General features: G+C 38.2%; 1 protein-coding gene across 1 annotated transcript in view; it reads right to left on the bottom strand.

Annotated features, from left to right (window-relative positions):
• LOC150076236 (testis-expressed protein 264-like) overlaps positions 1 to 25,498 on the bottom strand; it is a 37,937-nt gene extending 12,439 nt beyond the window's left edge. The window contains exons 1-2 of the mRNA XM_090387426.1: positions 25,226 to 25,498; positions 8,414 to 8,632 (exon numbers count right to left, since the gene is read on the bottom strand). Coding sequence (XP_090243552.1) covers positions 8,414 to 8,632; positions 25,226 to 25,486 — 480 coding nt within the window. The 5' untranslated portion in view covers positions 25,487 to 25,498. The remainder of the gene's footprint in view (positions 1 to 8,413; positions 8,633 to 25,225) is intronic.
• Between the last annotated feature and the right edge of the window lie 1,355 nt (positions 25,499 to 26,853).

Raw genomic sequence — 26,853 nt, 5'->3', positions numbered from 1 at the left:
TTTTCAAATTCCTTCTGTAATCTAGCTATCAACGATTGGACAGTACAGCCTAACTGGACAACAAGTGACCATCGGGCAATTTCTTTCTCAGTCTCCATACCTTCTCGTCCCTCAGATTCGAGTATCTGTGTGCCTGAGTATGTTCGCTTCTCAATTAATAACATTAATTGGGACATATTTGAACATTCTGTAAATGCTGATTTCTCCAAACTGACTAACTCTCATTTTGACGACATGTCTGTGTCTGAAGCTGGAACACAGATTCATAAAATTTTGATTAATGCATCATATAAATCATCAAGGAAAAAACGTCTCAATTCCAGAACTTGTTCCTGGTGGTCGTCAGAATTATCTTCGCTTCGGAAACAGGTCCACCACGCTCGACGCACCTATCAGCGCAATCGTCATTTGTCTCAGGCTGATGTTTGCATCTTTCATAATTATTACGTTGATCTCAAGAAACGTTATGTGAAGGCAATTGCTACCAGGAAGAAGGAAACTTGGACAGAATTTGTGTACAACTCTGGTAATGCAGACCCGTGGGGGCTACTTTATAAAATTGTAAGAAATAAATTATTTACACAAGAAGTGTATGAATCGATCATATACAATGGTCTGGAGACCACTAACTGGACGGATTCTGTAAATATTATTCTAGATAATCTTTTTCTACAGGACAATGTGAGCTCCGACTCTGATTTTCAAACTAATATTCGTTCTGCCAATTCTCTGTATGTTTCTTCAATTAAGACTGAGCCTTTTAGTGCCATCAAGGTGGACACAGCAGTCAAACAAGTGAAAGTTAAGAAATGCCCAGGGATGGACATGCTGGAGAGTACCTTTATTATACGGCTTGCCAAGATTAAGCCCAGTATACTTCTACAACTTTTCAATAAATGTTTAGATGCTGGGACTTTCCCAGATCTGTGGAAGACAGCCCTTATCAAGCTGATTAGGAAACCAGACAAGCCCCCCCAGGAACCGAGGTCTCATTGGCCTATAGCCTTATTGGCCAACCTTGGTAAGCTATTAGAACGTTTAAATTGCCCTGCGATTAAACAACTTGTTATTGGAACGGGGACTAATTGCGCCTAATCCATACGGATTCACTCCTGGAAGGTCCTGCGAGGATGTCCTTGTAGACTTCATTTCTTCTGTTGAACACTCCAGTTTCAAGTATACTCTTGCTATCTTTATTGACTTCGAAGGTGCTTTTGATTCCCTTTGGTGGGAAAGTGCCCTCGAACGTTTATCATGCCGAATGTTCCCAGCAACTTTATTTTCTAATTAAGAGCTATTTCTCTAACAGATTTATCACCGCCAGATCTAAGTACAGACAAATTTTGCGTCAGGTCTTTCGAGGGTGTCCTCAAAGCTCCATTTTAGGACCACTTTTCTGGAACTTTGTTCTGCAAGGTTAGATTACCCGAACCTTTGACAACGTGAAGATCATGGCATATGCGGATGATTTGACAGTCCTTGTTGGTGGCAATTCAAGGTCTTCTATTGAAATATCCGCTGAGAAAGTTCTATCTGATCTTCAACAATGGACAGTTGAAAATAAGTTAAAAATTAGTTCTACTAAGACAAAAATTATGATCCTTGGCTCTAAATTGGACGTTCGTCGACCACCAAGAGTTAAAATAAACAATAGACAAATACTCTAATAACGGAAATTAAACTTTTGGGAATAACTATTGACAGCAAGTTAAACTTTCTCCTTCATTTATCCAATCTGCGAATTAAGATCAGAAATTTCACCGGTGCTCTTGTCAGAGTTTCTAGAACTGAGTGGGGTCTTTCTAGAAGATGTTTATGAATCTACTATAACTCTGTGTTTCTCCCTATGGTTGCCTATGCTGCTGGCACTTGGTTCCATAGGGTGCGGACTGTACAATTTCAATCAAAATTGATGTCAATCCAGCGTACAATGTTACTTTGTATTTTGAAGATTTGTCGAACAGTTTCAACATCTGCTTTACAGGTTTTAACCAGGACGTTACCACTCGATCTCTACGTAATTTTCAGAGGCTTATGTTATAGCTTGAAACGTCAGATTCCCACTGAGATCCTTGGTATTTCTATTAACACTCAAGTCGATGTTAAAGCTGAACGACAAAGAATTTGGCAAGAGTTGATCAATTTGTGGCAGAGTAGGTGGGATGGCACAACACTGGGCAGTGTAACGCGTAAGTTTTTTCCTGAAGTTGACTCTCTTACGGATAAAAAATCTACAGTCTGGTTTAGTCTTGACTTGTTTACCTCCTATTTGATATCAGGACACTGATCATTAAATAAGAAATTGTTTAAATTTCACTTGTCTCCTACGGAAGTCTGCCATTGTGGCAGTGTGGAAGATTGGCAGCACGTGTTGTACTCTTGTCCCTCATACAATGAATTTCGAGTAATTTTGCAGAATGCAATTCCCAACTTTTCATCAGGATTGGAACCTAATTTTGTATCAAATTCCACGAGTTACCGCGCTCTTCAGGATTTTGCTAAGGCAACCTTCAATAAAAGGCTCGCAATCCTTTCTACAATGACTACACATGCGAATGTTTCAAATTCAGCTCAAGACTCTTCACCTTCACTGCAATGACGTCCATTTTCTCAACAAGATCTACAATTCTGGACTTGTGCTCTGTGTGTGTTTTTTTTTTTTTTTTTTGAAACTCTACAAGTGTCCAACTACAACTCAATTTGGCGATGAAAATTCCTGTGCTCCTTTGCTCGGATGGCTATTAACTGACTGTGACTTTATTACTAATGACTGCAGGACTTACTGGATTTAACCTCAACTGTTTATAAGGTTTGCGCCTGCTTCTAGGCTTGTGTAAAGTTTTGTCGGTTGAATGGTACTGTTATCCTTAATTTTTTTTTTTTTATGTTAATATGCATAAGATTACTTTCATTGTTTACTTTGACATTTCAAAGTATCATCTGTGTTTACCTCAATCTGTTGAGGTTATCTTTTGTACAGTATTTAATCTTTGTATAGTTCTATAAGTTCCTTTTTTTTTTTTACTATTTATGGCTCGTACTTTGTTGGGCTCTTGGCGTCCCTCTCTTCTGCTGCCGCCGGTTGGTAGCCCCCTGGTCTATCTTCCCGTGGTGGCGGTGGTGGTGTTGGCGCGTCTCTGACCTGCTGACTCCGGGTAGCCAAACAGCCAGTTCACTTCTGGCCATTTCTGCAGAATCCTCTAATTTAAAAGTGAAACGAGGCGGAGATGAACTAACGTTCCAGGTGCCGCCCAAGACAAATACATACATACATACATCCACCTTTTACTGACCTTTGCAGTTTTGCCGTTGGGTCATTATCTGACCATTTTGACGCCAGTCCTGGTACACTTTAACTACGGCAGCTCTCGAACACCCCCACCAGTTCAGCCGTTTGGGAAATCGAGGCACCAGCTCGTCGAGTACCCACAATCTGTCTTTTATCAAAGTCCGACAAATCCTTCCTTTTACCCATCACGCTCGGAATTTTACTACCTACTGAACCACCACTGACACCTAATCTATTCTATGTAGGTCGATTAACTTCACACTCTTGTACCACACGTGGTCAACGGGTTGCATTCAGTTTTCATAGGGGTGGTCATAATTCAGTGATCATTCAGTGTGTGTGTGTGTGTGTGTGTATATATATATATATATAGGAAAATCCTGCCAAACTACATCTCTGGAACATGTGATGTTTCTAAATCAGGGTGTCACTGCACATAACTCCTGCTTAGATTATATTTAAAGTTTTAAGTACTGAAAAAAACTGAACTAAAAGAAAAAGGAATGCTAACTTAAAAATAAAAACAGATGAAGAGAATTACAGAAGACACTTATCTAGGATAAAAAAAAGCCTACTAAAAGAAACAGATCAATATTTTGTTGAAAAATGGAAAGTTGAGAATTTTGCACCCACCACTAGTTGAATGAATGAGTTAAATTTCATAAGTAACTCTACGTTTTTTTTTTATTCCTATGTTTTATTTTGGCCTCCACCACCCCCTATAAACCTTTATGTGCACAGCTTTGAAGGAGAGGGGAGGAAGATATACAAAAATTTCCAAACAAATAAATAAAATATAACTGACAAGTATAAAGTTATAGAATTTTTATAATAGGCTAAATATAAAAATAGCAAAATGCTTAAAGTGCAGTACTCACCTTGAATATAATCTGCAATAGTTTTATGCAAAGACTGATGGCTAAATATAAGGTGGAATGGTTAAGTTAATGCATTAAGGTGGGATGAGATTTAATTTAACGGAATTTTAAAATAAGCGCAAGGAAGCAGAAGTGCACTACTGCATCCCTGGTTGTCGTAAAGTAGAAAATAGTTAATCTGGAACATAAAAGAATTGATACTGCCAATAGTTGTGACGACAGACTTTCGTTAAGTTATAACGTCTTCAGTTGGCGGTGTTAAATGAGAAGTAACGCGTGCTGTATTTTAAGGAATTTTCTATACTTAAGCATTTCGCTATTTTTATATTTAATAAAATATAACCTAAAATAAAATAAAACAGAATATACAAACTGATCTGTGGGCTATTTGAGTATGGAATGCACGATAAAAATTTTACATATTTTGTCTTTTAATTTGGCTCAATACAGGTAATAACTAAAAATGCGAGGAAAACTGTTGACTGCATGTATGTGGAGACAGAATGCTATACCTATACTACATTCTCTCTCTCTCTCTCTCTCAACTGCTCTAAAGTTGGTCACCAGCTGTCACATGCATTGCTTGACCAACTTACATAACTGTACTTGGTAAGAGCAGTTCACGCAACTTAAAGTTCACTGAATTAATAGTGTTAAGAGACAGCTTTTCTGCACGGATTAAGAATATTAAACAGAAAATAATATCCAAAGATATGGATACCCTCTTTTTAGCAGGTACATACAATTATAGATGATAAAGAACATTTATTAAAATAAATAAATATGTTCTTTATCATGTTTTAACATATAGCTCAATAGCTTATATGGGGGAATATCAAAAATATTTTCCTCTGACCATGTTCTAAGTGTCCCAAGAAGTTGAGATTTGGAACATATATTACTTCCTCTCTATGTAGTCACCACCCAAAAAACATTTCTTCCATCTTTTATGGAACCCTAATGTCATTTTCGTAGAAGGACTCACTTTGCTCCTGAAACCATATGCAATGGATTTCACACGAAAATGATTTCAGCTGCGAATAGAGGACGAAGTCAGGGGAATATGGGATGTGGCAAGACAAAGTCCTAATTTCCATGAAAGATCAGTGGTGGCAACAGCAGTGTAGGCTGGGCATTGTCTCTCTGTAGCAATTACATGTGGCAATTAAGGAAAAGCAATGTGGAATACTCAGCAAAGGCATGTTGTTGCATACAGCGACAACATGCCTTTGCTGAGTATTCCACATTGCTTTTCCTTAATTGCTACAGTAATGTCTATACTATAATGTTTCAGCATGTCTTCACTTCCACTAATAAACTACCATATCTTAGCACCAGAATCATTTTTGGAGGGCCAACTGCATTTTTGAGACAATTGTTTTATCAAAAATGGGGGGAGCTTACTCAATAGGTAGTCTGTGAAATAGTTTTAAAAAGAGGGGTCAGTATTATCATACCTTCTTTTTTTTGTCGCTTTGCATGAGATATATTTGGGTTGCCATGCCTGTCTAAGAAATCTGGATCAAGAGATTCACAGGTGAACTGTTTCGTGTTGTCCATCATTGCCCCTTTTAGCCCTGGGAGGGTGGCTTTCTTCTCCTCCCCTTATCGCTTGGTCACTGGTGACAGGAGCAGTGCCACCAGTGACCAGGCGATAAGGGGAGGTTAGTTGTTAATATGTTAATTCTATATACAAGTAAAGTGTCTTTCTTTATGTATAGAACTAATTTTCCTTGTATAAATTAGAAAACAACACTATATTGCAATTAGCTGCTTTATAAGAAAATTGCAATAATCACTTGCTTGTCACTTGGGGTCATATTATATGTATGAATATGGCCCCAAGTGACAAGTGCCCTCTTCTTAACTGGCAAGAGTGAGCTACTTCCCTCCCTTTATCATTTGCAACTGTGCAGATAACTGCAGACTGCCAAAGGTGTGCTAGATATGCGGGGGGAAAAAATATTCCAGTATCTGATTTTAATTTCTAGGATAAATCCGGTATTTTCATATCAATAGATACCCTGTAAACCACATAAATAAGCATGTTACAGCATATGATAATTTTACCAGTTTCACATTACAAGAAGTCTATGATATTGATAGAACAAAGTTAGTTAATTAAATGCATTTTTTGAGGGACTGAAATCAGAGGAAATTCTAAGTAGAAAATGATTGATCATCACATGCATAGTTCTTACACTATAACATCATCAAAAAAAAAGTATGGTCCACAATTTCTGATGTGGTTATGCTCCCAAGTGCAGGGGCATAAACTTAAATAATTTAAGGATGGTTTTAGATAAATGTGTGAAAATTTGCTTTCAGCCAGAGGGTAGTTGTTCATTGGAACAAACTTCCATCCGGTGTTGTGGAAGTGGGCAGATTGAATAAAGTTAAGGAAGAATTAGAAACATTATTAGATGGAATGGACAGGTAATGTGGGATTTTTTTTTTTTTTTCTGATGCTATATAAGCTTGCTTCCTTGCATCATTTGCTGCAACTAATGCTAAATCACTGCATTTTAAGAAACAGCTTCAGAGATACTGAATGGTTTGATTGATTGGTTCAGAGGTACTTTGGTTGACTGATTGGGGATTTTTTGGCAACTTAACTATTTTGATCATAAGGCCAGCACTTATCTTTATCACATTATATCTGTATAATTGTATGTTTGTGGCCTTAAAAACCCCAAAAAAAGTGAGTTTTCACCCATTCTCATATGTCAGCCAGCTAACCCCAACTGATCCTAACTTCTATAAACCTTTATAAAGATTCTATAAAGTAAAAACCCAAAATAAATTATGAGAGCCCCTACTTCTTCCAACCAAACTGGCTAACTATGGGCCTTAAATGAAGAGGCCTTTAAAACATTTTTTCAGTCTCTCACGGAATTTGATTCCTGACATCCCCCAACTAGTGACAACTGGTAAAACTAGAAGTTCCCAGATTGCAGTCATGTTTGATGAGTTTGAAAATAAATGGAAGTGACACCTTCCTACCACAGATGGTGGTGCAGAGATTATCCAGTAGGCTGACAGTTACAAGTAACAACCAGTTTCGTTAGTAGTGCTGAAGTTCTGGGCCATAATTTTGCAACGAAGCAGCAAACAAATGTTAAATTTTGCTTCAAACTGGGAAAATCTGCAACAGAAGCAGATCCAATGTTAAAACCTGTTTATGGTAATGAAATATTAAGTCATACTAGTGTGTTTGAATGGTATAATCAATTCGAAGAGGTTGTGAGGATGTTCGTGATGCCCTCTTCAACCTCTCAAAATGAAAATAGAGTTGCAAAAGTTTGGAAAATTGTGGCAAGCGATCATGTTTTTGATCCTCAGAATGATAGCTGATGAGCTGGATGTGAATAATTAAGGTCTGTGCAAAATTTTTGCTGCACAGACTCACAGATGAGCAGAAGCAAAGAAGAGTGTCATCACGAGAAGACTTCATCCAAACTTGTGAAGACAATCCTGATTTCCTCGACTGTATTGTCACTGGAGATGAGTGTTGGGTGTTTCAACACGACCCAGAGATGAAACGTCAGAATATGCAATGGACTTCAAAATCATTTCCAAGTCAAAAAAGTTTTGTTTACATAGGTCCATGATCAAGACAATGTTGATCTTGTTTTTCAACTAACAGGTGTGATTCACAAAAAATATGAACCTGAAGGGGAGAAAGTCAATGCACATAGAATGTACACGTGCTTCAAATACTACCGAAGTGCATTTCCTAGGTGAAGCCACAAATGAGAGAAAGGCAGCTGGTTCTTTTTGCATGACAGTGTCCCTGCCCATTCCACACTTGTTGTGAAGACATTTATGATGAAATATGCCAGTGTAGAGATCAGCCATCCACCCTATTCTTCTGATATTGCACCGACAGACTTCTTCCCAAAGGTGAAAACTGTTCTCAAAGGAAAGAAATTCAGGATGTTGAGGACATAAAGAAAAACATAACAGCCAAACTGATTGTCATCTCTTTGGATGCATTCACTGACTCTTTTCAGAAACTTTTAGAACAGTGTAATAAGAGCATTTAATCAAGAGGTGATTACTATGAATAAAAATAAAACCATTTTTGAGCTCCTTCACTATGTGTTCTTTTTGTTGCAACCACTCTGGGAACTTGATTGCCAAATCTCATATGTATGTCTAGCTCAAATCATAAATAAAGAAAACATATCATATCAGATTATTATAAAATGCAATCACATACTGAATCAAAACTATTTCTACATACCTTAAGATATTCTTTTAGTTTTGGGTAAACTCTTTCTGTTGCTATCATAACTGAAAGTGTACCCCTATCAGGAAATTTTACCATTACAGCATTCTCTACAGCTGGGAATGTGGTTACATTATAACCCAATGACTTCATCTTCATTACTGTTTTATCCTTATCATCTGTTCCATCATCAAGTACTGCACCAACAGCATAACGCAAGTTCTGTTCTTCTACCTAAATATTAAATTAAGTAAAAAAAAAATGCTAATAATACTCTGTTATATTTTAATCTAAAACATTATAAATGTTTAGTATTATCTCTGTAGTGCGATGTTTTTGAAAAGCACAGATATCTTAAAGTGAGTTTTACTGTAAATTAATAAAAAATCGCCTCTGATATAGAAGGCAAAAAGTCGGATATATCAACCAACTTCCTTGGTATAACAAGTCCTCTGATTATAACACTTTTCCTCATTTTCTATCGTAACTAACTATACAGAACAATATTTTGTAACTGCTAGTTCCACGTGCAATAACCTCAGCAGAACCATGGAAAGCATATATGCTTTTCTAGTGAGTGTAATGAATACAATCAGAAAACTAAAAGTTACATAATGCAACAGCTTTAATAATCTGAACAAAATTATGCAAATAACTTCAATGTTTGAATTAGCAGGATTATATGAAAGCACTTTTTAAGTATCAAAATTATCAGTTTACATATGTATTTATTATTCAAAACATTACACAATGCAGTATTCATCTTTTAAAAAAATTCACCTTTAATTTTAAATCACCTTTACTTAGTCTCTTCTCTAAAGAACTAAATTTGTTTAAGCAAACAAAGCTTTGAGTTGGTATATAATTTTCTACAGCCCGTTCACAATACATGTGCTAAAACAAAATAACATCCTCAGATTTTCTCAAATTCATTTGAATGGCTCCTCCTTGACCATTTTCTTCATCATCTAAGGTGCTATTCATAATTTCCCTATCAGTTGGAAATTTGAAATCATTTTCAATTTGGTCATTAATTCAACTGTAATCTCTGTACCCAACTTACTTCACCTCCTTGGTTCAAACAGTTATAAGATCAACAGCTGATATCAGTTCTTTCCTGTCCTCAACTATTTCCCCACCAGTTTCTGAATCTTTTAGAAAATCATCCAATTTTGACCATAATTTTTTCCATGAAGCCTCAATTATTTTTTTAATGAAAACCCCAAACATGAAAAGTGTTAGAACCTGTAAATAGTTATTAACATGAATGTGTTGAAAGCTCAGAACATATTTTAAAACAGACAAGAATGGGCTACAGAATAAACAAGAATGAAATGTATATACAAGCAAGTATTAAGCTCTGCTATCAATCAGGGCTGCCAAGTTTTGAATGGTTTAACCCAGGCAGTCCAGTTTTTGAGCTCACTCTTTGGTAAACAAATTGAGCAAATAGTGCGTGGAGAAATGTCAGGTGCTTGCTCAATCACTGGCAATTTTGTAACATGTAAATTTTATATCCACTGTTGCTGTTTAGGTTATATTCTATATTAACCTATATTCTACTTAAATCTGTAATCTTTATCTTCTCATATGATAATAAAACATCAAACTGTTTTAATAAATTTGAATTTCTATGGACCGATGAATACAAGTTTCCACATTGCATTTATACAAAGTAATTTTTTTTTTTCAATATACCTTTTATCTGTTAGATAAGAAATGTTTTCTCTATTAAAAAAAAAAAAAAAAAAAAATTATAAAAGCTGCATTATTTTGAATAAAATTTCAATTTAGTTCCATTATATTTTAGATTAGTATTTTTTACTATAATCTGCCTGATATTTTTATGGAACCATCCAGCAAATTCATATACTTTGAAGTGCAAAGCTGAATTGCAAAACTGAAGATTAAGAATACATGAAACTGATGGCTATTCAGTTCTTCTGAGGGTATAATCTTGTGACCCTACTTCCTATATCTAAATAAAATTTGGTAAACCTGTTTTTTATATATATTATTTATTTATTTTTTTATTTTCAATATTCATCTTTTAATACGCTTAATTTTAAAGAGTTTGCAAATGTTGAAAACTGAAAAGCAATTTAAAGGAAGAAAATGAAGCAACACTGAATGAAGCTAAAATCCTCAAAAGTTATGTGCATATTCCTTTGGAGTTAGGTTGTGGTGAGAGAAATGATATCAGTGAGACAATTTTGGAGATGGCAAGTGCAAACACTTTTTCCAGCAATTAACAGGAACATTTGATAATCCATTCAGGAGTGGAATAAATTGACCTCAGATTACTTTATGTTGTGAAGAGGAGACTTGGGACGATTGTAATATCAGCTACAACTATAAGGTTATTCCAGGGAGAGCTTAACAACACAGCAAATTCTAGGCATATTCAACATAGAAGGAATCAGAAATCTCAGAACACTAGTTTGGTTTTGTGTTAGGACTACTGAGGCAATTTTTAAATTAAAACAATTAATAACAAAGTTCAGAGAGGAGAGGATAGAAATGCACATCATCTTTATTCAATTAGAGGCCTATGGAAGGAAAGTAGTATGGTGGTCACTGGAAGTAATATACAAGGTGTCTCAAAAATATTGGTACAAATGTTTAGGGGAGGTAAGTAACATCTAAAGGAATGTGAAACGCATAGGAATCCATAACTGGAAACGTCACCGTAAGTCAGTACACAGCGCTGTTCATCAGTTCGGGAGAGGGAAAATTTCTGGTTTACTCATTCAAGCAGTAGTCACTGCACGAAGAGCATGCATCGATATACAAACTGTGAGCTGGCAGACATGCACCTAGTGTATGGATTAGCAGAGGGCAATGGACGAGCTGCTCAACGAATTTATGGAGAATGCTTTCCAGACAGACATGTACCGGACCACCATTTGTCACACGTGCCATTGCCTCTGCCTTAGGAGTGTCTCATTGCAGTGTCTGGCGCGACGATTCCTTACATCCCTTTCATCTCCAAAGGGTTCAGTTACTGCTCCCCCAAGATCATCCTGCATGTGTGGCTTTTGCACAGTGGTTTCTCCAAGAAAGTGTTCAAGACTTGAATTTTCCAGCCTATGTTTTGTTCACGGATGAGGCTTATTTCACTCTGGAAGGCTTATTCAATGCACAATGCTCATGTGGGGGCTCACGACAACCCACACGGTGTGCGCCCCCATGCGGCACAAAATCGCTTCGCAATAAATGTGGGGCAGGTATGACTGGTGACTGCTTAGTCGGCTCATACCTGTTACCATCCCGCATGAACTCCGCTAAATATCGGATCTTTCTTGAAAAAGTTCTACCAGGGTTACTTGACGATGTTCCAGCAAATGTGAGATGCAACATTTGGTTTCAACATGACGGGGCGCCTGCCCATTATGGAAGGTGTGTTCGTGACCATTTGAACAGGCGTTTTGGGCGTCGATGGATTGCCCGTGGTGAACCCGTTGCCTGGCCCCCACACTCACCTGATTTATCGAGCCTTGGTTTCTTTCTGTGGGGGGCCCTCAAATCTATCGTGTATGAACCACCTGTGGAGACGGAAATGGATCTCGTGGCGAGACTCGTCTGCACTGATGCTGCTAATGTCAAAGAAACTCCAGATGTGTTCGACCGTGTTGGCCAATCCATGCTGCGTCGGTGTCACACATACATTGCATCTCATGGTGGAGCCTTTGAGCATCTGTTGTAACATCATGAAATGCATCCATCTCGTAATCCATTGTTAATATTATGTCAAATAAATGTTTGCCACTAATTACTGTCTTGTGTCATTTCTACTTCTTGTGCCTTTGCTACTACTTTTCCGTGACGTTTCCAGTTATGGGTTCCTATGCGATTCACATTCCTTTAGATGTTACCTACCTCCCCTAAACGTTTGTACCAATATTTTTGAGACAACCTGTATATGGTGGGCTAAAGGAAGTAATATGGTGGGGTGTGAGTGGAAAGAAAAGGGATCCCATATGGGTATATTAGAGATCTCCAGGATATGTATAAAAGGGCCATTACAAATGTGTCTGTAGGGAAAAGGGAACATTTAAGAGTTGGTCTGCACCATGGGTCTGCATTAAACCCACACCTATTTATCATGATTTTGGCTGAATTAACAGAGAGGATTAAAGGGAAAGTCCCATGGTGACAGCTATCTGCTAATGATATTATACTAATCAATAGGAGCAGGGGGATATAAAGTTTAAAGGCTGGAGAAGAGTCCTGATATCTAATGGTGTTGATTTTACTAAAAATCAGTAAAATCAAGACAGAGGTATATGGCATTATTATTATAAACTTTTTCTCTTTTATGGGATTTTCTTCTGTCCCATGACAGGTACTGGAACCAAGTGCACGGGGTGGTTGGTTGTGACCAGTTACTATTATTATTATTACTGTCTATCAAGTAATAATAATACAATCTTACAATCCTACAGGTGTTCAGGATCGCAACTTTCTGGAGTTCCATGTAAGTGTTCTCTGGGAGGCCTAATGCTACTAGGTTCTTATGGAGTTTCTTTGGCACCATGCCAAAGGCCTCCATAAGAACATGGTGATTGGGATGGTCATTACTTGTTTCATATGCCGCATTTCTTTGACTCCCTGTCTTAGGTCTGAGTACTTCCTGACCTTTTCCTCATATTTTTCTGGAATTTGCTGATATTGAGCACCATATATTTCAATCAGGTAGGTAACCATTTCCTTCTTGTCAATGAGGGTTATGTCTGGTCTGTTGTGCAGGATCATCTTGTCTGTTATTACAGCATAGCCCCATTACAGCCTGTTAGTAGAGGTCTCTAGTATGGCCTGAGGCTCATAGTTGTAATATGGTAAGCTTTCTTTGTTCAGCTGGTATTTTTGTGCTAAATTCTGATATATTATCCTGGTCATGTCTGTGGGTGTTCTCCATCTGGGTGATCACCCTGCAGCCTGTGGTGATGTACTAGATCCTTTCTGGGGCCAGATGACATCGACGAAATGTGTCATCTGTAACTCCGTTGTCCTTGGCAATGTATTTCCTGTAGTTCCTGGTGTTGATTACCTGAACTTGGATGGCGAGCATGAATTCTTCAGTGTCTGGGAAGAGCTTTCCTTTCATTAGCCAAGTGTAGAAGCCATCTTATTTATGTAGTCTGGATGGAGGTCATTGTAATGTCTGCCAATGAGTGCCTTCTTCACCCATCTTTGTTTCTCTGTCAGTGTGAGTGTGGTCCCCTTGTTGAGGCTGAGTGTTGTGTGCCATTTGTCTGCCTTTCTTATGGATTTGTAGATTGGTGTTGTGTTGTGTTTTCCTGGAAGTAATATTTTAGGTTCTTAATCACCTTCTCTTGTTCAATGAGGCCAGTCAATCCTCTCTCCTTCTTTATGGGCTATAGTCAGTCTCTCAGTGCCCAATTTCAGGTGGTGTTGGCAGCCCTTGGTCATCATTACTCTGGCCTATCTCATTATCTCCTGCAGTTTGGTGTTCGTCCAACATATGATCTCGAAGGGGTATGTTGGTACTGGGACTGCATAAGTGTTTATGTCTGTGACCATGTTCCTGACATTCAGCTTTGATTTTAACTGGCTTCTCAGTCTCTGATAATATTTCTCAATGAGGCGGTCCTTGATCACCTTGTGTTCTAACTGGTGGGCCAGCATCATCCTCAGATATCTGTATGTCTCTCCCTCTATCATGGCTTCAATCTCTTTACCACTCTTCAGCTAGTAGTTTCATCCAACTAGACGTCCTTGATACAATCAATGGGTCCTGCATTTGTCTTGGCCAAATTGTATCCTGTTGTCGGTGCTGAACCCTTCAGTGGACCGGAGTAGCTGTTGGAGTTGATTCTCAGTTGCGGTGCAGAGTTTGTTGTCATCCATGTACATCAGGTGAGAGAGAACAGGTTCTTCCTCCCTTCTTTTAGGGTATATCAATACTTGCTGTTATCAAGCATGGTTGACAGTGGGTTGAGTGCCAGACAGAACCAAATTGGCTCAAGGCATCTCCCTGGAAGATTCCTCTTCTTACGAGTATCAGTCTGGCCATAATGTTCTTGACCATGATGGTGGTCTCACATTTTGCCATGGTTGTTTCTATGAAGTGTGTCAGTATTGGGTTGACGTAGATCTTCAGTGTTTCTACAAGCTGGCTATGGGGCACAGAGTGGAAGGCCTTGCAATAGTTAATTTAGGTCATGTATAGGTTGCAGTGCTTCTTGTAGGCTTGCTCCATAACTGCAGCATCAATGGTCAATTGCTCTTCGAATCCTTTGCTCATCTGCTTACATTCCTTTTGTTGCTCGGCAATGATGTTCTGACTCTCCAAGTGGTCTGATATCTTCTTAGTTATGCAGCTGGTCAGGATCTTGTACACTGCTGAAAGAGAGGCGATTGGTCTGTATTTTGCGGGGTTTGCGGTGTCTTTGTCCAGTCTTCAGGTAAGTGATTCCTTGAATCAAACTCGGGGATTGTGTCAGGATGCATTATTATCTGGGTGAACTGTGTCTGTAGCTGAACTTCTTGTACCAGTAGTTGTGGATACTATCTATAACTGGGGTTCTCCAGTTGTGGGATTTCTTGAGTGACTGTTGTACCTCTTCCACCCAAATCTCCCATTCTGTCATCTCTTGTACTTTCTTGGGTTTCTTCCTTTTCTTGCTAGATCTATCCAGGGGTATGGCCATTATGGCTAACTTTGCTACTCCACAGGTTGCCCCAGAACTCCTCGAGTGCCTTCTGGTTGGGGTTTCCATTACCTTCCTTCCTTCTCCTCTTGTCCAATTTTCCTGTAGAAGGCTCTCTGGTTTTCATCACATATCCTGTTGTCTGTTTTTCTCTGAGCACTCTCCCTGTAATGGCAAAGTCACTTGTTGAGTGCCATGAGTTTCTGCTTAGGGGTGTCAAGGTATTCTTCAATCCTCTGATTTTAGGTCTTGTGGATGCTGTCTTTCTTGAGGATGGTCTTCACTTTTCTGATTAGCTTCTTACTTCTGTTACCCCACTGATACCGGGGCAATTGACCTATCTTTCCCAGGATGGTAGTTCCTTGTCTTTGCATTTTGTGTTATGTTGTTCTATGGTTTCCCTTCCATTCATCCTGGTGGTGCTACAGTGGCACAGTAAATAACTGTGCAGATGGTGTCTAGTGTGACTTTGTTGTTGTTAAGATAACTTGGTATTATTCACTTATTGAGGTGTCTGTGACTTACCACAGGATTCTGTTGGGTTTCTGCTTCAGTATGATGTAGGTGTTTGTGAGGTCCATTTCCTTGAATTCTGCTGGGGTTTTCTTCCTCTCTTCACAATATTGCGATCTTGTCTGTTTCCATTTCGGCTGCTCCAGGTTGCAGTTCTCGTACTAGCTGCTCCTCCTCCTCCTCCAGATCTGGTTCCATTGTGATTGCATTCGTTGTTGTTTGTAGTTGGTTGCTCACATCTTGCTGATTGTTTTTTTAAATTGCAGGAGCTATCAGATTATTGTTGGCAATAGTCTGTTTCTGGTCTGCTATTCGCTGTTTGGTGATCTGAACAGTCATGAAACATTCAAACCACTTGTTGTGTAGCTTTGTCCTGTACATTGCCATGTCTATCTCCAGTTTCGTTACTTTGTAGCATGCTTTTATGATGAATGTATTCATTTCGATGTTCCACTTCGTGAATTGGCTTCTTACTTCCTGGGTGATCACTAGCGCAACTGTGCAGGAAGCACTTCCAGATGGTTGGGCTGGGTGATTTTGACCTTCAGCTGTGGTAGCCATATGGAAAACAGTGCCGCTTACTCCACTATCGTCCATGGGACACAGTCTCTGACTTTTTAAATAGATCCCTCTGCCTAAGGCCTGAATGCATGTGCATTTATCCTGTGCCACACTAATAATAATAATTATTATTATAATTAGTACTAGTAGTATTAACAATGGCCACATGGTGCAAGGAAGCCTATGGCTTATGCACCAGGCAAAAATAAAATAATAAGAATAAAATTTTAAAACATAATAATAAGAGAAAAGGAAATAGACAACCTACGTGTTTCCCTCTTCCCATAGGTAATTATCCAGCTGACCTTTGAATTTCAAACTGTCAGCTTCTACCACCCATGTAGTTAACTTATTCCAGTAATTTAAACTCACTGGCTAAAATAAAACTTCCTGCAATCCAGGCTAAACATTTCCTCTCCCCCGTAACTTGAAATGATGGCCCCTTGTTCTAGAATTATTTATAACCTTGAAAATTCCGTCCTTATTCATTTTGCTTATGTCTCTCAGAGCCTTAAACACCTCAATCAAGTCTCCTCAAAGGTACCTAGTTTTCAAGCTCTGCAACCCACATATTCGAAGACTTTCCTCATATGGACGCCCTTTCACGGATCTCACCATGCGAGTTAGCATTAGCATTAGTAGAGGCATATGATGCAAGAAAGCAAGCTTATTCAGCATCAGCCAAAAAAAAAAAAACCCCACTCCCATTTCACCCCTCTGTTCGTTCAAAATACCTGTCCAGTTGAGCTTTAAATTTGTTTAGGCTATCAACTTCAACAACAAGTGATGGAAGTCGGTTCCACCAACCAACCACCCGCTGGCCAAAGGCAAATTTCCGCACATCTATCCGACATCCGTCCTTCCTCAATTTGAATTTATGCCCTCTGAGGTGATTATTCTGAGCAAGATGAAGAATCCCATTGGCATTGAGCATGCTCAAACCATTCAAAGCCTTATACACCTCTATCAGATCACCTCGCCGGTGCCTAGTCTCCAGACTCTGTAATTTGCAAAACTTAAGCCTTTCTTCGTAAGAGCAACCCTTTGTTCCATTCACTAATCTTGTTGCCCTTCTCTGTACCCGTTCCAGCAGTTCTACATCCTTCTTGAAATGAGGCCTCCAGACCTGTATACAGTACTCAAGATGTGGCCTAACCATTGCCTTATACAAGGGAATAATCACCTCCTTATCCCTGATAGAAAAATTCCTGTATATCATTGACAAGACACCATGAGCTACTCTTGCAGATCGTCTTCACTGCTCAGAGAACTTCATATCTGCCTGCACAATTACCCCCAGGTCCTTTTCATTCTCCACCACTGTCAGTGTAGTACCGCAGAGTTGATATGTTGCTCTGGGGTTACTGTTTCCCATATGTAGTACTTTACATTTGTCAATGTTAAACTTCATTTGCCACCTCTCAGCCCATCTGTTCAACCTTTCCAGATCCTGTTGCAGCAGCATAGCGTCAGTAGTGTCCTTAACGACCCTGCCAACCTTTGTATCATCTGCAAACTTGGACATTAAACTTGATATCCCATCATCAATATCATTCATAAACACCGAAAACAACAACGGACCCAACACTGAACCTTGAGGAACTCCACTAATAACATTAGTCCACGTTGAGCAGTGTCCATTGATTACCACTCTCTGTCTTCTGCCACTCAACCAACCCCTTATCCATAGCAGCAATTTGCCTCCAATGCCACACAGCTCCAATTTATGCAGCAGTCTTCCATGTGCAACAGTATCAAAAGCCTTTCTAAGATCCAAATATATAATATCAAAGTTATTCCCTGCATCCAGTTCTTTTGTGACTACATCACAGTATCCAATCAAATTGGTCAGGCAAGACCTGCCCTTAACAAAACCATGCTGCGTCTAAGCTATAACTGAATTCTTGTCTAGATGATCCTGCAGTGCTTCTTTAACCAGTGCCTCCATTAATTTACCTGGAACAGAAGTTAAACTAACAGGTCTATAATTACTTGTGTCAGCCTTTGATCCTCCTTTGTGAATTGGGGTTACTTTTGCACATCTCCAGTCTATGGGTACCTCCCCTGAGTCCAAAGAAGCTCTCATAATTATGGCTAGGGGTTTGCATACTTCCTTTGCTGCCTCCTTTAATATAACTGGATAGATCCCATCCACCCCAGGTGCCTTTTTTATGTTTATCCTCAACAATCTCTCCTCCACTTTCCTCTCAGTTATTACAAAATCATCCAGCTCACTGCCAATGTTTACTTTACCTACATCATTCTCCTTCCTGAATAACTCCTCATGCGTGAATGTAGATGCAAAATACTCGTTTAGATTGTTAGCCACCTGAGCAGGATCCTCAACTGTTGAACCATCAATATCCAGTGGACCAATCTGATTCATCCCTTTCCTTCTCGAGTTCAAATATGTAAAGAACTCTTTTCTGATTTTCTTTGCATCCTTTGCCAAGGATTTTTCGTAGTCTGCCTTTGCCTGCCTAATCTCCTTTGTGACTTGGTTACAGACCAACTTATATCTATCATAGGCTTCCATGTCACCCATTAATTTGTATGTATCCCATGCATTTTTCTTCTCTGCCACATGTCTCATTAATTCATCTGACAACCATTTAGGCCTAATCCTTGTACAATATTTCTTAGTTGGTATGTAAAGCCTGGTAGCCTCCAAGATTAGTTCCTTGAATGCTTCCCATTTTGAGTTTGCTGTTGGTAACATCATCAGTTGGTCCCACTATATAGAATTTAAATACTGTCTCAGACCATCATAGTCGCCTTTACGAAAACAAAAACCCTTCCCTTTACCTCTGATGGTAGTTATCTCCTTGAGTAAATCCCACTTCAACACACTGTGATCACTGCCACCTAGTGGTTCATTTATCTGCAGATTCTTAATGCATGAAGAATCACTACTGATAATCAGATCAAGAGTATTGCTCCCTCTTGTTGCCTCACGAACATGCTGATGTAGAAAACAATCATCCAATAAATCCACAAAAGCCTTGCTAGTGTGCGAGTGACCAACCCACAAATTCCAGTCAATATCTGGGAAATTAAAATCCCCCATTATAAGACTCTCTGATTTACTGGCCCACTCTATTTCCCTGTACAATATCTTATTATATTCATCAGAGTCATTAGGCCTATAGCACACTCCTACTCTCAATTTTGATTTCCCTATCCTTTGGGTTAGTTACCCATCTTTGGATCCTTTCAAGAAGCACAGTCTTTCTTTAGGTGTGGTGCAAGGAAGTCATTGGCATATGCTTCTCCAGCCAAAAAAAATTTTTTAAAAATAATAAGAGAAAAGGAAATAGACAACCTATGCGTTTCCCTCCTTCTGTAGGTAATTATCCAGCTTACCTTTGAATTTCCCCAAACTGTCAGCCTCTACCACCTATGTAGGTAACTTATTCCAGTAATTTTTAACTCGCTGGCTAAAATAAAACTTCTTGCAATCCAGTCTAAACATCTCCCCCTCCCCATAACTTGAAATTATGGCCCCTCATTCTAGAATCATTTATAACCATGAAAATTTCATCCTTATTCATTTTGCTTATGCTTCTCGGAGCCTTAAACACCTCAATCAAGTTTCCTCTAAGGTGCTTAGTTTCCAAGCTCTGCAACCCTTATGTTACACAAGAAATAAAGATGTTGGTTTCCCAACAAAGGAGAGTAAATAAATATGGAAAATAGTGAAAATCTAAGTCTTTAATGTCTAAAAGTGATAATTTTCAGAGGTTTTATGGTACTTCCTGTACCACTTATTTTGCAAATTAATTGCTGTCCTTATTACACTTCATACTCACTATAATAAGGACAGCAATTCAGTCACAAAAGTGGCACTGCGAAATATCTGAGAATTATCTGTATTCCTTCTAGAAATATCATTATATGTGTGAAACCCTGGCCATGATTATTTGACTGTAATAGATAATACTGCTATTCTTTCTTCTGCATAGTTTTTGCATAAAGATAGAAATGCAATGAAGGATTTAATAATAAAATAAAATTAAACACAGATTTCACTCTTTCAGGCTGAAGTGCTTAGATTTTTTAATAATCTCAAATAATAAGTGCATTGCATTTTATTACAGTAAAAATGAAGAAACAGTATTTGTAAGTCATACAAAAAATTTGGGAAGGTGTTAATTTTAATTCAAGTACCACATAATAAAATACTGTTACTACTAAGGTACTTGTCTATTATCCTCTGGGCAGTGGAAATTAAAGTGTAAACAATGTAAATTAATATACAGTTACTTATATTTATAGGTTATACTTCCACCGGTGGGAGGACAGACTGGTACCATTATTACAGGCCATGTTTGGAGAATTAGAGATTTACAAAACATTTAACCACTAAAGGGTGTAGGATCTTTTAAATGAATTTTATTTCTAGTTGAGGATGTAATGATTCTAATAGAGTTGTGACTGTTGAAACAATTTACATTCACACCATTAGCGTGAATGGGAAAAATTCACTTGAAAACTTTTCCAATGTTGTCTAGTTGTACAGGATCTTGGTCACTACATCGAATACTGTCAGCTTTGTTTTTTTCTCAAATTTAGTTTTAGGGAGTGTGAAAAGCCAGCATGGATCCCAGAACAAGCAGCCTCACTAAGACTGTCTTTTCCCTCTTTTCTGTAGTTCATGGTAGTAGTACAGACTACCTACTTAATGTTCAGGACCAAGGTAGATGGCTAACCTGTCTTCTCCCCACCCTCCAAGTGCCATTATTTACTTTATTAGTGGTGGGCTCATTATTGTTTTCTATATTTATGAGGGAAATTTGAAAAGTTTGTGGCGTGGGTATGAAAGGGTAGTGGTACAGTGCTAAAAATTTCTATACTCAATGTATAACACTTCAAACTGTAACTGGCCAAGTTCCATGCAGTTTCAATAACATCTTTTTTTTAATTACAGGTCGTGAAGTCAACAAAGCTGTGTGAATGAGGAAAGATGGACACAAGTCAACATGCAGTCATCCATCCAATATTTGGGAAAAAAGAGTAATACCAAAGGCAATTCATGAGGATATGGTTACAACATTGGGTGGATGTTCATTCCTATTACATGGTTAAGAAGTGGACAACAGAATTTAAATGAGGGAGGGGGGGGAGTCCATGCTGTGAAAGACCTGCAAGATCCATCACTCCAGAAGCTGTTGACAATGTGCATGATCTGGTAATGATCATGTGATCATTACCAGATCATGCAGAGTGATCGGTGAGTGACAGTTCAGTACATTTACAGTATCTTGGGTATTTCAAATGAACATGTGTACCACATAACAGTTTCTTGTTATTGAAAAAAGGTGTCAATGTATTGAGTCCCAAAGTTGTTCAAAAACACACAAAAGTTGTCAAGTGAACATTTGCATTGTTTTCACACAGATCCAACAAATTTCCATGCAAGGTTGGTGAGCATAAATGAGATGTGGGTCTATCACTTTCAGCCATAGACAAAGGAGCAGTCCAACAGTGAAAATACTGCTCATCTCCCTCTCCAAAGAAAGCTAAGTTGATTCCTTCTGTTGGAAAAGTAATGGCATCGGTTTTTTTGGGTGCTAATGGAGTGTTGCCAGTGGATTACCTTCAGAAATGTCAGACAGTCACAGGAGCATATTATGCAAACATTGTCAGACATTTGTGTGAACACATCAAGGACAAATATCGAGGAAAACTCAACAAAGGAGGGAGTCTTGTTCCACCAGGAAAACACACTTGCCCACAAGTCTATCACTGCCATAGATGCAGCTGTGAATTCTTGGATAATCCTCCATATTCCCAGATCTAGAACCGTCTAACTTGTAACTATTTCCTAATTTGAAAATATATCTGGCTAGCATCCATTTCCCACCGACAGTGACATCACTGCTGCAGTAGATACATTCCTGTAGGCATAAGATAAAACTTTCTTCGCAGCTGGAATCAACACATTGCGGAATCGGTAGCAAATGTGTATTTATTCCAAAGGTGACTAAGTTGAAAAGTAACATGTTATCAGACTCATCAAATAAAACCTTCACCTGAATTTTTCAAATGCCCCTCATAGTAATGATACTGATGAAGGCATATCAGGTTAATGGCCACACTTGCAGATGATATAAAGGTAGGCAGGCTGTTCAATGACAGTAATCAGGGTATCCTTTTGCAACAAGATTTAGAAAAATTAGACAGATGGGCTGTGAAGTGACAACTGAAGTTTAACACTGATAATATAAGGTACTGCACAACAGGTAGCAGTAACCCCCCAGTGGTATTAACCTATCAACTGTGTGGTGCTACATTCGGGTAATTGAGGATGAAGAAGACCTGGGAGTAATTGCACAGTCAGACATGAAGATGGTATTCCAAGACAGCTCGTGGTTTTTATCAATAAATTTTGCCTTATTACAACAGGTTAATCACTTCCTTATCCTAGCAGGGATAAGGAAGTGATTAACCTGTTGTAATAAGGCAAAGGTTATGCCACTTTTTGAGTACTCCATAGAGGTCTAAATGCCCATTTTAGGAAGGATGCGGATCTGTCGGATGGGTGCAGAGAACAGCAACAAGATTAGCAATGGGAATAAAAGGGTGCTCTTGCCAAGAAAGGCCTCAGTTCTAAAAACTGCAAGGAGATCTCACTGAAGTGTTTAAGGCTTTGAATGGATTGAGTAAGCTCAATGCTGATGGAATCCTTCCTCTTACTCAGTCTATACATGAGAAGTCATAAATTCAAGTTGAGAAATGATTGCTGGATAGATGAGCAGTTTAAGTTTTCCTTTAGCCAGATGGTAGTTGGTTTTTGGAACCAAGTTCCATTTAGTGTTGTAAAAATGGTAGTTTGAATAAATTCAAGGAAAAACTAGACAAACTATTAGAAAGAATGGATAAATGATATAGGAAGGGTTTTTTTTTCCCTTTTTTTGGCAGATGCTGTATAAGCTTGCTTTCTTGCTTTGTTTGCTAAGACTAATACTAATAATCTGTACATTCAGTAGTAAACTACGAGTTGGTTCACTCTCAACACAAAATTCACCAACATTCTTTTACAATGCCACAGTGACATGTTGCTTTGTAAAAGAATTTCTATAGGTGATTATATACATATAAAATAATTGCATAATTTTTTATTAGTGGTAGCAAGTGATTCAAACAAGTAAGCATATACAGAATTAGCCAAAAAAAAACAAAAAAAACATCACCTGTCTAACTCTCCCCCCCCTCTAGGAGTCTGTCCAGTTCCTCCTTAAATTTATTCAAACTACTGACACTTTCATACTAGGTGGAAGTGCTTTTCCAAGAATTTTTACATGTGTATGTGCTGGATGAAAGCAAATTTTGTACATTATCTTGCAACCATCCTTCCTCAGTTTAAATTTAAGCTCCTCATGAGTGTATTGTCTGAGGAAAGATACCATGAGCACTTAGCTTACTTAATCCATTTATAGATTTAAACACATCAATCAGAGCTCTTCAAAGGTTCCTAGTTTCCAGATGCTCAATTTGCAGAACTGAAGCCTTTCTTAGTAAAGCTTCAGTTCTTCATTATACTTTTGTTCTCCTCACTGATCTCATTTCCCTTCTCTCCGCCCATTCCAGCAGATCAACCTCCTTCCTAAAATGAGACTTCCAGACCTCTATGCAGTACTCAAGATGTAGCCTAACCACTCCCTTATAAAATAGCATAATCACCTCCTTATCCCTACTATAAAAATTCATGTATATCACTGATAAAACTCCACAAGCAGTACTGGCAGCCTATCTACACTGTTCAGAGAACTTCATATCTGTCAGTACAATAAACCCCAAGATCTTTTTTCATTCACCACCAACCTTCAGTGTTGTACCACACAGTTGGTATGTTATTCTGCATTTATTGTTTCCATCCTGTTCATTACACAATGAACACAAATGCTAGACACTAGAATCAAAACTGATATCAAAATAATAAAGAGATCAGAGTAGAACAATTGCATGATTACCCAATCAAGTGAACAAGAATGTTGCACTCTGAAATAGAAACTGGAACAAGAGTGGAGAGGGTTTCTATTATTCTTGAGGTAGAGGGTTTCTATTATTCTTGAGATCAAATTGGGCCAAAACTGCTTTGAGTACTGACTCACAACACATCTCAAATCAACCTAAAATATAAATCAAGGTAATTTAGGAAGTGCTGAGAGCTCCAGCACTGCAGATGCAAGTACCAATCACAGGCAACAATTTTAAATCCTTATTTATTTACATTGGGTTAAGGGCTTCACTTGCCAGAAGTCTTGGCTATACTGGGAAGATAAATTAACAGCATCTTCTAAAAATTATAAATAAAAAAAGTTATAAGTACATAACCACACATATGAATCCATAAAAAAAAAAAAAAAAAAAAACAGTATGCATATATTTAACATTTTTAACATTTCTAATTTTGGAAAAAATGTTCCTTCTGAGTAGTGATGCCAAAACCTAAAATAAATCTATCATTTTATAAATACTAAAATGGCTCTCGTAATCCTTCTGCTTATATACCAATTACTTGGTTGATAAAGAGGATCGGCGGGGCCTGTTCATTAATCTCAGAGGAGCAGAAAATTCGCAATTTCACTGCTGCTATTTAGTACAATTAGTAAACTAAATAACATTAGCATTAGTAGAGGCATATGATGCAAGAAAGCAAGCTTATACAGCATCAGCAAAAAAAACAAAAAAAAAAAAAAAAACACATTTCACCCATCCATTCGCTCCAAAAGTTTGTCCACTTCCTCCTTGAATTGAAAGAGATTCAGCTTCCCAGTTCGGACACAGTTGAGAAACTGCTAGGGTATAAAAGGTTTTGCCTCCACACCTTAAATTTAATTTTTCATAATCAGATTAAACCCACTCCTCGAATATCCTTATTTGAATGGGTTTCCTAAATTAAAATCTTTCAAAAGTGGAGAATGAAAGGGGCGCGTGAATGCGTTCTTATTTAATTAAACTGACTCATCACTCCGGCACGCAAGGAATACTGTTTGTTTATAGAATTTCAAATATGATTAAAATGGTCCATATTACTAGCTAAATGTGGGAGGGGGAAATAAAAATAACAACAAACCTCTTCAGGGTCGTCGTAATACACTCCAATGCAGCGATGGTGAGGTGCAAGATCATTCGTTTCGGCAAAAATATCACCAGAATTTTTATAAGAACCACGGCTAAATTTATATATAATTTTAAGGTCTTGCACTGGAGGTTTTCCCGCTCTAATATCAATAGTGCGAAGTAATCCTGAATAAACTAAATATCCGAAAACTGTCAAGAAAAGTAATAATAATAACAAAACAATCGTTATAACCAATGACAGATCAGTCTCCATGTTGATCTCCACTACTATGATTACGCAGTGTCAGGAAAAATGAACTCGCAAGATGGCGCATTGTATTTCAAATGATAATGTCTGTAAATAAAATAACAATTATTGTTTTTATTATTTATAGTATTGTTTTTTTGTTTTGTAATGTTTTTGTGTGAAAGCAATGATGACTATAAGGTCGTTATATTGTGTCTGTAAACTGCATGTATTCCGTAGCCAATCTTGAGACTGGTGTGGGGAGAAAGAAAAAAAAAAAAATATATATATGTACACTGCTCAACAAAATTTAGAGAACACGTAGAAAACGTGGTGTATCTCTGCAGCTTGCGATGAAGCGGGACAAATTTTGGTATGGTGGTGTACCAGAGAATAACCATGAAATTAGAAGACAGCGAGAAACTTCAGACAGGTATAAGGGACATTTATAGGGATTGTATAAGAATTATCAAAGAGGTCGCATTATTATTTATTATTATTATTAGCAATATGGTGCAAGGAAGCCTGAGGCTTATGCTGCATCGGCCAAAAAAAAAATCCCACATTACCATGAGAGAGAGAGAGAGAGAGAGAGAGAGAGAGAGAGAGAGAGAGATAGAAGGGAATCACAAAGAAAGAGAAGAATGATGATATCCAGCTCAGTACCCTGGGTTTGCCAACCCCATACTCACCAGATGTAAGCGCCTCGTGGATTAGATACCGATGCTGGAAAATATGGTCACATGATATCAGTACGGCGCATGATCCCTCCAACGGCTAAACAGGTCTGACAGCGGTGAACCATGCTTGATATAATGATCTTTATAGTATTCTGTGGCAACAAATCCCATTCTTCCACCAGCGCAGATCTCAGCTCACCAGGCCACTGAGGAGTTGGCTGTCAGCGTGCAGTGCGACGCCCAAGGGTTCGACGCCCAACATCCCACATGTTCAATCGGATTGAAGTCTGATGATCGTGCTGGCGACGGCAGTCGTTGGATATCTTTAGCATCATGATGTTTCTCCATCATTTGAGCTCCATCATGTGTCGTCGTGTTGAGCGTCGGTGCGGACGCAAACTTTATGTGCTCTGTGTGTGCGTTTAATAGTGAATGAAATTCTCTATGAACAGTTGCATGTGTAGTATCTACGTGATCCTAAGGATACCAGTTACATGGTGATACTCTTCTTTGACCTGTGTCTTAATCAGGTAATTATTTATTAATATTTTTATATTAATAGTAATTGAACTATGGACGTTGACCATAAAACCGCCTGACTTTGTTTCAAGGTTATCGTTGATCCTGCATGAATAGAGTTATTTGACTAGTTAGCCTCAGGAGTCGAAAACGATCGTTACCCTTTCTCAGGCAGTCTTAATTCTTTTAATCTTT

The sequence above is a fragment of the Mastigoproctus giganteus genome, chromosome 13, assembly GCF_048544385.1.
Source record: "Mastigoproctus giganteus isolate SK-2022 chromosome 13, ASM4854438v1, whole genome shotgun sequence".
Lineage (NCBI taxonomy): Eukaryota > Metazoa > Arthropoda > Arachnida > Uropygi > Thelyphonidae > Mastigoproctus > Mastigoproctus giganteus.
This window is presented reverse-complemented; position numbering and strand designations above follow the sequence as displayed.